This window comes from Delphinapterus leucas, chromosome 15, assembly GCF_059928025.1.
Source record: "Delphinapterus leucas isolate spDelLeu-1000000601 "Yukka" chromosome 15, BTC_Dleu_Yukka2, whole genome shotgun sequence".
Taxonomy (NCBI): Eukaryota; Metazoa; Chordata; class Mammalia; order Artiodactyla; family Monodontidae; genus Delphinapterus; species Delphinapterus leucas.
In genome coordinates this window covers 47,349,671-47,366,396 of record NC_143143.1, presented here as the reverse complement: position 1 = coordinate 47,366,396, position 16,726 = coordinate 47,349,671, and the positions used below count along the sequence as shown (strand labels likewise).

Below are 16,726 nucleotides of genomic sequence, written 5' to 3'. Positions count from 1 at the left end.
TATACTCCAATAAAGATGTTTAAAAAAAAAAGAAAAAGAAACATTATCGAACAGAATACACTCTCTAACTACAATACAATTAAGTTAGGAGTCAATAAAGGTAAATAAAATTTAAAAATTAAGAAAGAAAAAAGTACCTCTAAATAACTTATGGATCAAATAAGAAATCTAAATAGAAACAAAAATATTTAATAATGAATGATAATAAAAATATTACATTTCAAAACTTGTGAGAGATATAGTAAAAGTAGCACTTAGAGGGAAATTAATACCCAAAATATTGATATTAGAAAAGGAAACAAAAATAATAAGCTACGTGTCCAACTAAACAAGTTAGAAAGAGAATAAGATAAACACAAGGAGAAAAAACAGAGATAAGATGAAAAATCAATGAAAGAGGAATAAACACTAGGTGAAAAGATCCAAAAAGGAATAAAATAAATAAAAAGGAAAAAGAAGGGCAAAATTGATTCTGTGACAAAACAATTTGTTGTTTTAAACCTCAGCAAAGGCCTGGCCCTCCTGCCTTCTCCTCCAGTATGAGCCTTGGCTCTTCCGGAGTAACAGCAGATACTATTAAACTCCACACTATAGATGGCATCCTGACTCGCTTGCACTTCATCCAGTGCAAATATTGCTCTCTCCTCCCCTACCCTTGCCCCACATCAAAACGCTGCCCTTCTTCAAGTCCCAGGGCCTCAGTAACTCCAAAAAAGGTCTCCTGAATCATTTCCCATCCACATGGGGGCCCTGGCCCTAAAAGTACAACCTAAACCCCTGTGTGTAAGACTTTTATACACTGGCTTGTCCTAAGCTCTTTGGTGGCTTGTCTTCCCCCACTTCCACCTGGAAGCAGCAACTAACAAAGTGTCATAAGATAAATACTTTTTAATTGAACCTCATCAATAACTCAAACTTCTTGACCTCTGAAACTGCATCTTGCTCAATTTTTATGCACAATCCAGACTCAGCCTATCCAAAGTAGTCTTCCTATAACCTCACGTTTCTCTGATTATTTCATATTTAGATATTCCCTGAATGTAATGCTTTTGCACATCATTCCTAAATGGGTTCTATCTCAAAAGCACATCCTTAAACAACTGCTGAGAAACCTTTCACTCGTCCCATAGTAACCAAACTAAAGTCCAGACTCGTTTCTCACAATGTGGAAGTGATCTTTATTTCAGGACGTTGTGCATGCCCTTTGGTCTACTGTTCAAAACAAACTTCTAAGGCTCTTACCATCAAACACTAAGCCTCTCACTTTATCTATAAAGAAATGATATATCTTTATATTGGTCACACACTCCTCCGTTCAATGTTTTCTTTTGGTAACACTTCTTTACTGCCTTCCCAACCCCTTAAATCAATCATCTGGCACCAGATCACACTCCTCGTTTTTGACTAACCAATTCAGTTTCTTTAATTCCAGACTGCTTTCCTAAAAGCTCTAAATAGTTAATACCCATACAGTATTTGAGTCTTAACTTCACTTTTTCCACTGGTCATCCTTCACTATCTTAAACTCAGTCACTGCCGTCTGGGAAACATGTTCAAGGGAGGAGGGAATTGAGATTATTTGGCAGTTTCACTTCATAGAGGCGCATATATGAGAGGACTTCAACCACACAGATAGCGCAACACGCTACCAGCACACACACTAATAGGCTATGAATGTCATTACCTGGGCAGATTAAAAAACACATAAATAAATGAGTTAAGACCTTGCTAATTAAATAGACAGCAACAAAGTCTCTTTAATTAATAGCAGGCAACCTTTTGCAATTTAGTTGTCCAATTTGGCTCTTTCCAGGAACACCTGGCCGTGGTCTGGACCTCTGGTCTTTCATTTCAGAGCTTACATTTACCTTCTCGGGATAAAATTACACTTTTTCTTTTAAATTCCAGAGCTCCAATGGCCTTTGAACTGAGTCTTAAAGCAGTGGGGAATAACAGATAAAGGACTCGAAGGTAACTTGGACAATCTGGAGTCTATTCCTGCCAAGGAAACACCATGACAATTGGGATGGGTCATTAACCTGGATTTAAGTTCCACCCTCCCCAGATTGAAGAACAATAACTGACACCGACTTTAATAACACAGTAATAAGTTACTTTATTTGATATGAGATTTCTAAAGCAATATTCATTTGACCGTATAATTACGAGTATACTCACAAAAATAGAATTATTCAAAATCATAAATATATAACAACTAAAAATCAGCATATTAAAAAGCAAAAAGGAGCCAGAAAATGCCCATATACTTATTTATTTTTGTTCCTCAACAGATTAAAATCTTATTAGAAATCAGAGATAATTCTTTGATTTCAAAGAATTACAAAGAGTAGGAAGGAGCTAAGTATATTCTAGGATGTAAAATACAATCTAAACTAATCATGATAGTACTATATCTTAGAAATTCTAACGCCATTCAAGTTAACCTCAATGATGTTTTCAGAGATTCCCAACACTCAAAAGCCTGTGTTTAATGCAAATAACCACCAGGACAGGCCCCACTCACACATACTATGTTTCAAAACATTCTCCTCATTTGCTTCTAAGTACAGTTATTGCAAACAGACGTTCAGGGGCAGCTCTGCCTGTGTACTTACTTCCTCTATGGTCTATGTTACTTTGCTAAATTCTGTGGACAGTTGAATCCTATTGGCTGTCGTGCCCCCACTGGGGATTACAGGCTGTCGAAAATAGAGCTTGGTTTGACCAGCAAAGTGCACTATTTTGGTTTTTGAATACCTAAAAATGGAACATGTATTGCCACCCCCACCACCCGTCTAGATGGTCTCACATATTTAGGCTACCTGCCTGGCCCCCATAAGCATTTGGGTTTGAAACCACTGTCCTGCAGAAACTCTGTGCTGCTTCTCACAGGCTTCTTCTCTTTCTCTCTACAGTTATGTAAGCCCTACTTTTTATCCAAGCCCCAGCTTAAATTCCACCTCTTCCATAAAGCCTACCAGGTGCTTATGGTAATTTATCCATCCTGGTAATCCCTGCAGCTCTCACGGATGGTTTCATTCTTCTGGCACATAGCAAATGGTATGATTCCCCTTTATTGTTTAATTCCTCTGGACCAAATGGGCAGGGCCTCTCTATTTACTCCTAAAGCCTACTTAAAAATCTGTATATAAATAGTACTCAATAAATGTTTGCTGGTGATAATGTTGAAGTCAAGGTAAAATAGGTACTGGAAAAAAAACAAAAACAAAAACTGAAGATCCCATGAGGCCATGACCTCTGGTAGAAACTCCACTCAAAGGCTGTGCACTCCTCAAGGTCACTTGCTAGTTCCTCATAACCTCAGGTGACACAAATCAATGGAGCAATGAAAATGGAGCACTGCCTATCCCTTGAGCAAACGACATACAATGACCGCAGAAGAGATGGCAATGCTTGTAAAATAAAAATGCTCTCAACACAGAAAAAAAAAAAAGCACAATCACAAGCATCATAGACTTGTCTTAGCTTGCAAGGCAATCCCCATTTCCATTCTGGCCCCCGTCCCTCCTCAGAAAATCACACCACCAAAATAAACAGGTGCTAGAAAATGGGTAGGAATTTTTGTTTGTTAAGGTGAAGGTCTATTCTTTTTCCTAGAAAATGACACATGGTCTACGAGTACACTTGTAAAACAGGCATTTTACCTGCATAACAGGAGAGGGACTTGGTCACGTTTCTCTAGATGGCTAGATGGGCACGCCCCCTTGTGGACACTTCCTGACTCACCTCTGGAATGGACAGCTGCAACTGCGAGCTGTTTCTAAGAAATTATTTCCCTCACTTACTCAATAATATTATTATCAATAGTAATATTTCAGATAACCAAACTCTTCTTTCATTACATCCCCAAATACAAGCTTGTTAAAAGTGAGACACAGTTTTGAACTAATGTATGCTTGAAGCAATTAAAGATTCAAACTTATCTTGAAAGACCATAAGACTTAAAATTGAAGAAAATAACATACACTTTGCTCTCTCAAAATTAACATTAGAATCAGGCTGTAGATGTTTAAGTTAGTAATATCAATTGAGTAAAGGCATTGTTTCTAGGCACTGTGATAAGGATAAAAAAACAAAATGCTCATGCTTCCATATGCCTGCATAGTTATGATAAAATAATCACACACCAATCTCAAAATGTCAAAGGTAGTAGATAATTCAATTCAACAAGCATTTATTGAGTGCCCATTACACGTACTAAGTAGAAGAAAGGAATAGGTTTTGATCTGGGTGGCATTTGAGCTGGTCCTTAATCCAAAGGACTTGGATGCGAATTTCAGTAGGTGGAGAAGTGGCTGGTATTTCATTATTAATTATCATTTATTCCACAAAGAGAAAGAGACATGAGAAAAACTTAGAAATAAGAACTTTCAGCAACTCCATGAAAAATCAAATACAGAAATGTAGTTGGTAAGAGAAAAAAGATTATTCAGAAAAGAAATAATGCAAGAGTAGGCTGGGCTCAAGTTTCAAGAGGGTTCATAAAGTCAGTTCTAAAAACTTTGGGTTTTAAGCTACATATAGTAAAGATTCTATTAAAGTTTCTCTCAGAAGAAGGACAAGACCAATGAAGGTATTTTTAAGGAAATGTATCGTGGGATAATACACAGAATTAAAGAGGAATGGAAAAAGGCTAGAACCAGGGAAGCCAGTTATAAAGATACTGCAACCATCCAGCCACCAAGGTAAAAAGGTATAGACTTGAGGGTGGTAAATATATCAAAAAGAAGCAAGCAGGGGAGGGGGAAGGGTGAGCTTTGACAGGGCGAGAGAGAGTCATGGACATATACACACTAACAAACGTAGTAAGGTAGATAGCTAGGGGGAAGCAGCCGCAAGGCACAGGGATATTAGCTCGGTGCTTTGTGACAGCCTGGAGGGGTGGGATAGGGAGAGTGGGAGGGAGGGAGACGCAAGAGGGAAGACACATGGGAACATATGTATATGTATAACTGATTCACTTTGTTATAAAGCAGAAACTAGCACACCATTGTAAAGCAATTATACCCCAATAAAGATGTTTTAAAAAAAAAAAGAAGCAAGCAAAAACAAAACAAAACAAAAACTAGTGCCTGTATTCATTAAACCAACTGAGTACTTATTATATGCCAAGCTGAGAAACCATGGCAACCAAAACAGATATAATAATCCCTGTCCTCCTGGAACCTGCACTCTAGGGAAAGAGAAAGACATCAAATAAGCACACTCAGAGAGGCAGCTGGAGCGGCACGACAGTTTAAATGACAGGTGGGAGGGGGAGAGGCAATATTCCTGGGATCTGGAATCATAGGGACAAAGGACCTGACTCAGGCAGAATCTTGACAGTGTGACCCAGACTGAGAGTAAAAGAGCAAAAGACTGAAAAGAAAGACAGGCACCTGCTCTTATCGAGTCCTGTGGGCTCTGTTAAGGGGCCTATACTTTATTCTTAAGAGCAGCTGGAAGTCACTGAAGTTTAAACAGGGTCATGACAAAATCAAATTGCACTTTCAAATGATTCCACAAATGCTGTGTATAGAACTGACTGGAAAGGCAAGAGCAGACGGGTTGTGATGCTACTGCAGTCATCCAGGAGACAGTGATGAAGCTTGATTCTAGACATGCTGAGCTAAGGTATGACATGAAATGTATAATAAGAAACTGGAACAGTTCAGGGCCTGAAGAGGGGGGTGGTAATAAAAACTTAGATTCATCCATTCAAACACAGTTTCGTTAAATGGGTACTGTGTCAGGTACCTGTGGAAAATGACAATGACCTGGAGACAAATTCTGGAATAAGGAGAAAGGAGAAAAGAGCTCTAGGGTACCTTCAAGAGAGCTAAATGAATAAGACTGGACATGAAGTTATTAACTGAATGCAATCATGTATATAATTACTAACTCCTCTAGAACGTTCTATGTTCATTTAAGCAACGATTACTCAGCAGCTTTTCTAGGCCCACTGTGATAAATTAGGCAGAAAAAGTAATGAGTCTCAAATGCTGGCCCAATACCTCACACACCGCTGAAGATTTTCATCAGTATGTTGAGAGTAGAGCCTAAAAATTGAGTTTTACAACTATCCCGATGAAGATAATGGCCAGCCAGGTTTAGCATACACTAAAATAAGGATCTCTCAATGAGAGGATCAAGAGGTTTGGACAAACTCCTTGTTGCCAATGATAATATATTAGAGAATTATCAAGCTGGAAAGAATGATGGTAATCACTTGGTCCAGCATGCTGACTTTACTGCTGAGGAAACTGAAGTCTAGAGAGACTCCATGTTTGCCCAAGGTCTCTGGACTAGTTAACAGCAAACCTAGACTAGAAATCCTGGTCTACTGCACCGCATTTCAGCCTGCCCTACTTCCTCCACTCCTCAAGTAATCCCAGCTCAGGTCTTGAATTCTGAATAGTTTCTGGCATCTGACGTTTTATTCAAAATGTTCTAGGCTGATTGCAGAAGAGGTGGGCCAATCAGGCCTTTGAAAACTCCAGACAGTTTTCATTCAACCTAATTAAGCAGTGGGTCTTATCTTCTGATCTTAAAACATCCTAGTTATTGATCCGTGTGTGTATGTGTGTGTGTGTGTGTGTGTGTATACACATTTGTCTTCTCATGTATTGGTCTATTCTGCTGGCCTTATTAGCTACACATGTGTCTACACTACTACATCTGTGATGGGTCAACTCAGGTCATTAGTACATGGTGATATCATAGGAGGACTCTAAGTCCTGACTTAGAGTCTGATGCTCTTAACATCATGGTCTGAGCCAATTCCCAGACAGGAAGACTTCTCTCTGTAGCTCCAATGAAATTCCATTCACTGGAGGCATTTCCTTTTAGGAAAGCTATAAGTATGGTGATTTGCACATTATATACAAGATCGGCTGAGATTATCCCAATGATAATGAAGGAATGCTCTTTTTTCCCCTCCATTGATTCTGTTAAACACCAAAATTTAGAGGAGGCTCTACAGAGCTGATGAATAGTAAAAGTGGAGGGAGGATTTACAAGTCTGAACATATGATGTCAACCTATAACAAGTCTGGAAAACCACAGGTTACTTCCCTTACAAAATAAAAACAGCAGTTAGGGTCTGTTAACAGATTTCTTGCCTCACTCTTATCTCACTTATAACTTTAAAACTCAGTATAAATTTAAGGCATAGCTTCGTAAGGGTTTAAGGAAGACTCGGGAAGAAATCCAACCTACTAGCTATTGAATCTTTATATGAGAACTTAGAAACTTTTTCTGAAACAGAAGAAAAAAAAATACTGCAATTGTCCAGCTATCAGGGGTTGAAAGTTCTGGATTTGGATAACTGATGAATTGACATAAAGTGCTGCAAACCACAGACATTTAAAGAAACCCCATGGTGGCGGGGGGATGAATTGGGAGATTGGGATTGACATATATACACAAATATGTATAAAATAGATAACTAATAAGAACCTGCTGTATAAAAAAAAAAATTAAATAAAATTCAAAACAAAAAAAAAAGACCAACTTCAAAGTTGAAAAAGAGGTTTAAAAAGAGTCCACCTTCTGCCTATGGAACGTGTATCTAAATAAACTTGCTTTCGCTTTAATTAATTAATTAAAATAAAAAGTGATTTAAGGAAATGGAAAAATAAATAAATAAATAAACCCCATCAAATTATATTGCAAAGGAATAATGGTCATCAGACTGTATAACCTACATAAATGCATGAGGTGGTGGTAATCTAGTAATACAAGTACTTAAGTTACTGACTTACTGATTTACATGTTAAGTCTTATAGGCTTAATCAGTAATCAAGATAGCCTTAGGACAGGAAAATATAATTTTTAATATATTACTTACAATTCAAAGAAATAATTTCAAATGGAAGATAATCACTCCACAGGATGAATTTACAGTTTTATTTTAAAAAAAACCCACAAATATATAAAGGATATTTCTTTATGTAGAAAAGAAGGCAAAGAAGTTTCTTACTTCTGTTTACTCATATATCTATGCATTAACCATCTTTTTGAGAAACACGGAAAGACTCCAGATCAAGTAAATGTCTATAAGGCTAATTACTCCTTCCTCTGCACACATAATAAACATGTACACAAGTACAAATAGAACAATCTGATGAAAACATGTTGTTTTCTGTGCATTTATTTCCTTTGATCTTAACCTACCTCTCACCCAAAAAATAACAGTGATTTAGTATGATACAGTTAAGCATTTATATAATAATTTCAAGATGGTGGATAAAAGGGAAAAATGTTACCCACAATATACTTCAAAAGAATAGAATATATTTATGTGAAGCACACAACGCAAGGCCCAACATTTTCTTTCTGAAACATGTGGCCAATTTGATGTCCCTATGTGGTGGCTAAAGAACACAAAATTAAAAGTTGTAGAATCTCTTTAGAGTGGTTTTCAACACACAACACTGTACAAAGCATTGCAAGATTTTCTAAACTTGTTCATTAGAAATTGAAGAATGAAAGATTCACACAATGGAAAAGGTCTGATTATCTTTCATTTCACCACCCTATACAAGTACTGCTTTACCTAAAAACCAATGAAATTAATTGAAAACTTAAATTACTTCATAAAAGTGGTGAGACAAGGCAAAGAATTTCATGTACATCCAACTGTAAACTCTGTTATTAAAGAAAAAGACATGGAAACTATTTCAACAATATGCTTGTGAAAAATGAAGGGGAAAGAAAGGCTTGAAACATCAAAAATGCTGAGATCAAACAATACCCCCAACCTCTTTTAATACTCTAAGAATAAAAGAGCCCCTTCTAGTAATATCCAGGGCTAGCTGTTTGAAGCTGATATTTATGAAATCTAGATTATCCTGTGCATTGGGTCTGTTTGTTTTCCCAAAGTATCTCCTCTTTGTAGCAACTCTTTCTGTTATGTAACAAGGTTATGTAACAATTCAGTCAGTTCTGTAGCAGGAGCTAAGAACCTCCATTGGCCAATGAGTTTATTAGCACTTCATTCCAAAAGAAAGCTTTCTTTTTCAAAAATGCTTAATACTAACACAACTACCTTTTACTTTTTGTATCAAAACAAAAGATAAACTTAAAACATGTATCACTTCATCACATACAACACAAGAATTACTGATAAATATTCTAACAACGAGAGTCCATGGCAATCCTGTCAGGAGGAGAATGCAGATGCCCATGTGTGGGAACTACAAAGGACAGAGGAGCATGCTGAACTGCACCATTCCTTTTCACAAACACAGTTCTCGATTTGCCTAGCTCTGACACAGACAAACGTCAGTTTGTCTCAGTTAAATAATACCAGTCACTCAACAACCTGGTTCAAACTTCAATTACATGGTATAGTAACTGTGAGTAATTGAATAAAGTATAAACTTCACTACTAGGTGTTTAGTTCAAAGATCACTATGTAAACTATGTAAACGTTAGATGCTCATTATGGTCAGTGAACAATCATGTCATTTCACTCAACATCTGTCACGGATGGGTCACTGTGCACAGACAGCTAAGTGTGTAGCTGTGTTACCTCCTTGTCTCCCAGTGATAAGTCCACATGACATTTTACAAATATCGATCATCAAAAAAGGGCACTAGCCAACTAAGATGAAAGTGAAGCAAAGAAACAAAAAGTGATAATGTTGGAAGTGCAATTCTAATAAAAAATAAGTGACGTTATGGAAGAAATAATTGACTGTGGGAATTTTCAACACTGCCACCGTTCAAGAGACTCGAGATCTTCAGTCAGAGGAACTTAGTGAAGACAAACCTGTCAACATAAATAAGGAATGTAGTTGTGACAAAAAGGATGAAGATGCCCCAGAAGAAGTGACACTGGCAAAAAAGCTGACATAAAAGGAACGCTGAGAGATACTGTACAACATGGAAAGAGCAAAGGATAAACTGTTGAAAGCTGATCCAAAATTAAAAAGAGTTTGACGATTCACCATGACATAAACAGATGCTCACTCCATATCATAACTTACATGACAGGAAAGCAAGCACTGTTCAAACTACTCTTGATAAAGGGTTTTTGGACAGAAAAAACCTACTTTAATTCTGATGTTTTAAATTAGTGTACTAAATAAATACTCATTTTAATTGCTTTCTTGTTTGTTTCTCTACACATTTACAACCACCAGTAAAAGAGTTTTTAATGTTTTGACAAAAATGTCTAAAGGTCATGGAAAAAGTGTAATTTTTTGCCATTAAGATCGGTTTGCACAGTCATTTTTATGGTCCAGCACTACCAGGCAAAGTGTGGACTATCTATACACTGCAAGGGAAAGAAAGAAGTAAAGAAAAATCCAGAACAGTTGGGTCTACACAGATAGGGGAGTGGAATAGAGCATAAACAACTACTACTTTTATATTACACAGCACTACAGGTAAATAATAATCTTTTCCTCCTCCAGCATGTCTTCCCTCTAAGTCACACCAAAGAAGCATGGATGAAACAGAGATGTCAATTATTAAGAATAGACAGTTACTCAGAATTTATTCCTTATTTTTTAATATTGTATCTTAAAACCCATGTATTCTTAGTGAGGACAAAATGTGTTTTATTTGGTTTATAGGTAGATTAGCTGCTTAACCCACTACTGGTTTGTAGCAACAAGGGACATATTAATTGTGCAGAAGAAGACGATCAAAAAAGTTCTCCATTTACGCTACACATTGTAGATTACCTCCCTAATAACCACTCTCCTCCCCTTCCTTTGACAACAAAACAACTAATTTGCGGGGGGGGGGGGGGGGGACAATGTGTCTAGCAGCAAGCCATGAGCTATGAGATAGTAATGAGGAAAATCCACTTCATTTCCTAGGCTCCTTTGCAACTGGGAATAGCCATGTGACCAAACTACGCCCCTTGTCCACTGCCCCCCAAAAAAACAACTAAAGAGAAATCTATTGAGAGAGATTCTGGAAAACTTTTGCATCCCAGTTAAAAAAGTGACGGACACATCTGGCACTAGTCTCCCCGCCCACACCCTCCATGGTCTCACCTTCTTCTCACCTTGAATGCAGATGTGACACCTGAAATTATAGCAGCCATATTCCATCCATAAGACAAAAGGCATGAGAGAAAAGGCCCAAGAGAAATCCCAGATATGTTGGCTCCAGCATCATTGGAAACCTGAGCTAATGAATGCTTGCAACCACCCACCTCCAAAATTCTTTATTACGAGGCAGAGGGCCAGGGAGCAGGGGGACAGATATGCATTTCTTAAGTCACCATCAGGTTTTCTATTGTTTGCAGCCAAAAGCATTCCATTAATTAACCATTCTTATTTTAAACTAAGTCAAATGTAAATGGTCAAAGACAAAGGAAAACAAAAATACTCTAATTAATTGAGGTAGCAAGCTGATTAAATATACTTCTTGCTTTAATTCTGATTTCTATTAGTATTGTGATAATGTCTGGACAATCAATTACTTTTTTAAGAAAAACGAGAAATATCAATGCAACAAAAATTGCTCAATTTATTTACTTTATTTTCAGGCTTTAAAATATTTATTCTACTGTATACTCCTTTCAAGACAATATTTATCTCCTTCAACACTGAGTAACAAAAAAGTGAACATTAGGAAAGTTACCAAAAACTCTATTCTTTTTATTATATTTATATACCCAACTCACAGCTTCTTTTATGTAGCCACAACACACAGTAGTTCCAGGCTTTAGTCAATGCTGGCTAACCAAAACTATGCTGAAACTATACACACAGGACAGGGAGAAATAAACTAAATACAGGTTGATTTCGAAAATAGCTATTTGTCCTTTCCTGTCACATCTCTAAAAAATTGCTACGCTTCCTCTCAAAAATTATAATTTTCTGCGCCATTGGCTGCTTATTTGGTGGTCTTTTCTTTCTCGGAGCGTTTTTATTACCTTTGCCAAGGTTATACAGCAAACATCTGCAAAACAAAGCCTGTGGCCCGCATCCTTCCCTAAAGGCAGAAGCTGGGTCCTAGTCAAACACAGTGCTTTGTACACATTAAAGTTCATATATTCTGAATATTAAAAATATTTTCCTGTCATTTCAGGGGTCTAAAATACTCCATTTGAATCATGCCTGAATTCCACCTCTCCACCCACTACTAGTGACCTCCATTACCACCCTCCCTTTCTCCATTACAAGATTCCACCCAGAGTAGCACCGAGAGTAGCAGTTTCCCTTCTTTTTTGTCTGAGATGAAGGCAAACAATGGCAAAGGCAAAAACGATGGTGTCTCAGTCAGTGACAGTCACCAAACACTTGAACATCCATTAACACATCTGTTCCTCCTAACAGCCCTGCTACGGGAGCAGAATTATCACTATTTTCAGTTAAAGATAAGGAAACTGAGCCTTCCTAGGTGAAATTACTCAGTGAATTCACAGAAGGTAACCGTGGTACGGTGTCTTGACCCTATCTCCCCACCTCTCTCTCCCCACTCCACAGCAAAACTTCTCAAAAGAATTATCTCCACCCTGTTCTCCCTGATGGACCCACTCCACCTGCTCTACAATCCACCACATCATGGAAACTGTTCTCATCCAGGTCCAAAGTCTCCAGGTGCCGAGTCCAGTGGCCAGTCCTCTGTCCTCCCGACTGTTTTGTCAGCAGCACTTGACCCAGGTGATGCCTGACTTTGAACGCTCCTCTCTGCTTCCCAGACACTCTCCTGGTGGCCCCTCTGCCCCACTGGCTGCTCCATCTTTCTCTTTCGCTGGTTTCTCCTCCTCCCAATGTAGACATGTTGGCCTGGCCCAGGGTTCAGTTTTCAGACCTCTATCTTCACTCACTCCTACTAAGTGAGCTCATCTGGACATGTGGATTCATATTCCTTTTGAGGCCAATGATTGCCAAATGGGAATGTCCCCCCTGACCTACCCCTAAGCTTCAGATGCATAAAACCAACTCCACAGTTAATCTTTCCTGCTGCCACATTCAGCTTTTTATTGCAAATCCTCTTAACCAGGTTGATGAGTGGTTGTTTAAATTTTTCAAAAATTGAATATTCTCTGGGTGAAGGACAGAATCATAAAGAAGGACACATATTGTAAATATTTCCTTTTTATTTAAAACACAAAACCAATTCATTCATTCACTAGCCAATCTTTTCATATAAGACTTTCTCTGAATGTGAGCCCACGTACAAATGTTCCATACCATCTTCCTATAACACCCTGGACTGTCCTATGATTTCAAGTTTTATTTTATCTAAAAATAGAACAAGAATATAAATACACTAACAACACACTCTGAATGCACAAAGCTTCTAGATTTTTACGATTTTTCTCAATCTTTTACAGCTGGTTTGCCCATGCTTAATTCTACAGCAACTTTTTATAGACCCACTCTGCTTTTTCAAGTTAGTTTTCAAACAAACAACTCTTCCAGTTTTCAAGCAGACAATTCTCTTTTTAAACTCAATATTCATCAGTTTATGAGAGACAATGAATTATGATAAAGGATAAAATGATAAAAACAATGAGCATAATGAAGCTCTTGGTGGCACAAAATTCAACTGAAAGGAGTAGAGGAACATAGCACACTAAAAGTGGTCTATTACCTTGAGTGTCCAGGGTGCCTTGGCATCAGACAATACATTTTATTGTGAAAATGAAAAGCATTGGTTAATCTGAGTTCATTAAGGGAACATGAACTAAGAAAGTTTCCACTTCCCACCTCCACCACCTTGAAGCCATACTTTCTCCAGCTCCCTGCCCCACCTTAGTAAATGGCAATACACTATGACTAAACTAAAACTTTTAAATCCCCTCTCTATAAGGCATCAGTAATTCCTGTCTTTCTAGGAGCCCTTATAATATATCCTGGATATATTCACTTCTCTCCATCTCCATCCCTAACATCCACAGTCCATGTGGCACCATCTCCCAACTGTAATAACTTTGTAACTAATCTCCTCACTTCTGTTTTTGCCTTCCCCTATTCACCACGTAGCAGCCAGAAAGAACTCTGTAAAATATGAATAAGGCAGTGTTGCTTCTCTTTTACAATAACTCATTATTCATGAAACAAAAGTGGAAACTCCTCAAGGAGCTGGCATCTACCTACCTCTCCAGCTTCAGATCATACCATCCTCCTCTTGCCCACCATGCTTTAGGCACAATGCCCCTCTTCTCCATTCCTCCGATATGCCAAGTCCCCACCAGGGCCACTGCACATGCAGTTCATTTTGCCTGGAACACTATTCCACTGACTTCTCATAAAACTCACTTCATATTTTTCAGATGTCACCTCAAATGTTACACCCTCAGAAAGGTCTCTAACTAGCAAGGTATCATCCTAACTAAAGGAGTCCTCTTTTGAGTCTCCCCTCCATCTCTCATATCCAAGTTACTTTGTATCATATCATCTTGTGCTTCTTTTTCCTTTATATCAGTTATCAAACATGGTAATTATCTTACTTGATTGTATGTTTATATGTTTCCGTCTCTAGACACTAAAATGTAAAATTTCATTAGAGCAGGAATTACCTCCATCCTGTTCACCACCGTTTTCTTACTACCCAGCTCAGCACCAAGAGTAGCTGCTTAATAAATATTTTCTGAATAAAAAAATGAATCTTCTAAGTAAGACCAGCTGAAGATATTCTCTATAAGGTCAACTGATATTTCTATGCATAAAAACCCTAAACTGATGTCCCTGAAAAAAAGACCTGTATAAGAATGTTCATAACAGCTTTATTCATAAAGTACAAGCCTGGAAATGAACCAAATGTCCATCAGTAGGAGAATGGATAAACAACTTACAGTAAATGGGAATATTATTCAGTAATAAAAAAGAATAAACCTGTGACCCACTGTCTCAAAAACACTTTGTGAAAGAAACCAAATAGAAAAGAGTACATTCTGTAAGATTCCAATTATATAAAGCTCAAGAGCAACACAAAACATCTATGGTGATAAAACTCAGAGCAGTGGTCACCTATAAAGGGTAGAGAATGGCTGAAAGGAAGTACAAAAGAACCAGATATGTTCTACATCTTGATAGGTATATGGGTTACATGGCTATATATATATATTTATAAAAATGATTAAATTGCTCACTATATGCGAATTTTATCAGTTTTTTAAAAGAACAGAAGTCCTAAATTTGCTTACTCAGACATCACATAGGATGCAAAAACCGAAGAAACAGAACCACACTACTAGCCACTTTCACCAAGGTCTACCTACTCATCTGTTCATTTGCCTCCTAAATTTCTACCCTTCTCTGGCAGAAAAATAAAAAGGTTTGGACCAAAATGTTTGATTAATTGTCCCATGTGGCAACATACTGGAAAAATATCTATCACCATGAGAGAAGATTTAGTATGCATTCATATGTGAATGAACCATATATAGCTATGACGGAAAGCATTAGCCAGTACATAAGCAATTATGGGACTAATCAATGAAGAATATTAACGAGATGCCAAGTTATATCAAATGACGATGTGACATGAGAACTCCACCATGAACTGTGTGCTAACGGACCTCTAAGCCATAGTTTGAGCATGAATGTTATGGTTTTTAATTTTTCTATCCCCCAAAACACCTAAGAAATGCCACACGCAGGCTCATGAGGGCACACAAATGCATGAAATGCAAACAAAGAAAATATAAGAACAAGAAACAGAGACATGTAATTAGAATGTACAAAAAACCTACATGAATCCAATATATACATTTCCTTATAACACTCTATCCCCTAAACAGCCATGTTCATCCAGAGTTGCAAGGACCAAAACAGCAGCTAGGAGCCACATGGAGCTAACTGAGCACTTAAACTGTGGTGAGGACAAATGAGAAGCTAAATTTTTAATGTTATTACATTTTAATAAACTTTAATTTTAAAACAGAGTTTCAACTCAATTTCTGGGAAGTCTTAAGTATGTTTGTTATGTAACTTGTTATGTAAGCCTACTTTTTCAACTGTTAACTTTATGATATATAGATACAGATCATATTTCCAATGAAAAGTTAATGTCATAATTGAGACGTGCTGTAAGTGTAAAATACGCACTGCTTTTTGAAGACTTAATACAAAAAAAAAGAAAATAGACTAGATCACTAGTAATATTTTTTCACTGATCACATTTTTGAAGCGGTATTTTAGATTCACTGTTTTAAATAAGTCTTAAAATTAATTTCACCTGTTTCTTTTAATTTTTTTAAATGCAGCTACTGGAAAACTTAAAAAGTACATATGTGGCATGCATTATATTTCTACTGGGTTGTACTATTCTGAGGCTTATATATCTAAATGCAGACTAAGTATATCATTATGATACATTAATTATTAATATTTCAAACACCTCCTGACCTTTTCACTTGATTGTCTTCTTTTCTTTAGTTGAATGAAATCTGTTTCCACCCTTTCTGCCAGCTCTAGTTTCCTCTTGTTTCTTTTAAATGCAGCTAAACTGAATCCTATAAAAGAAACATTAAAAATAACATTTGAAAAATATTAGGGCAATGGGGCAGATGAGAGATCCTGAAGAGCCTCCTCAGGACTAAATCCTTAAGAATGTTGGATAAAGGGTTTTATAAAGTCTTTTCAGTGTACACTGAGGTGGGAGGGAATAAGAAAAATAACCTAAAGTAAAAAAATTAAGAAAAAGGTCAAATCCAGAGAGACAAGTGAGTTCTGAAGGTAGATGCTCTCCAGGAGTGTCTGCTAATGCATGCCATGGCCAGCTCTGGTTTTGAAGGTCTCTGTGCATA

At 37.3% G+C, this 16,726-nt stretch overlaps 1 protein-coding gene across 7 annotated transcripts in view; it reads right to left on the bottom strand.

Moving 5' to 3' along the window:
- Nucleotides 1–16,726, bottom strand: part of TASP1 (taspase 1) — a 238,846-nt gene that overhangs the window by 148,735 nt on the left and 73,385 nt on the right. For all 7 annotated transcript variants that reach the window (XR_002647452.2, XM_089896558.1, XM_089896556.1 and 4 more), the window contains one exon: nt 16,326–16,432. Coding sequence is in view for 6 of the 7 variants with exons in the window: in XM_089896558.1 (XP_089752684.1) it covers nt 16,326–16,432 (107 nt within the window). In the remaining variant the exon portion in view is untranslated. The remainder of the gene's footprint in view (nt 1–16,325; nt 16,433–16,726) is intronic.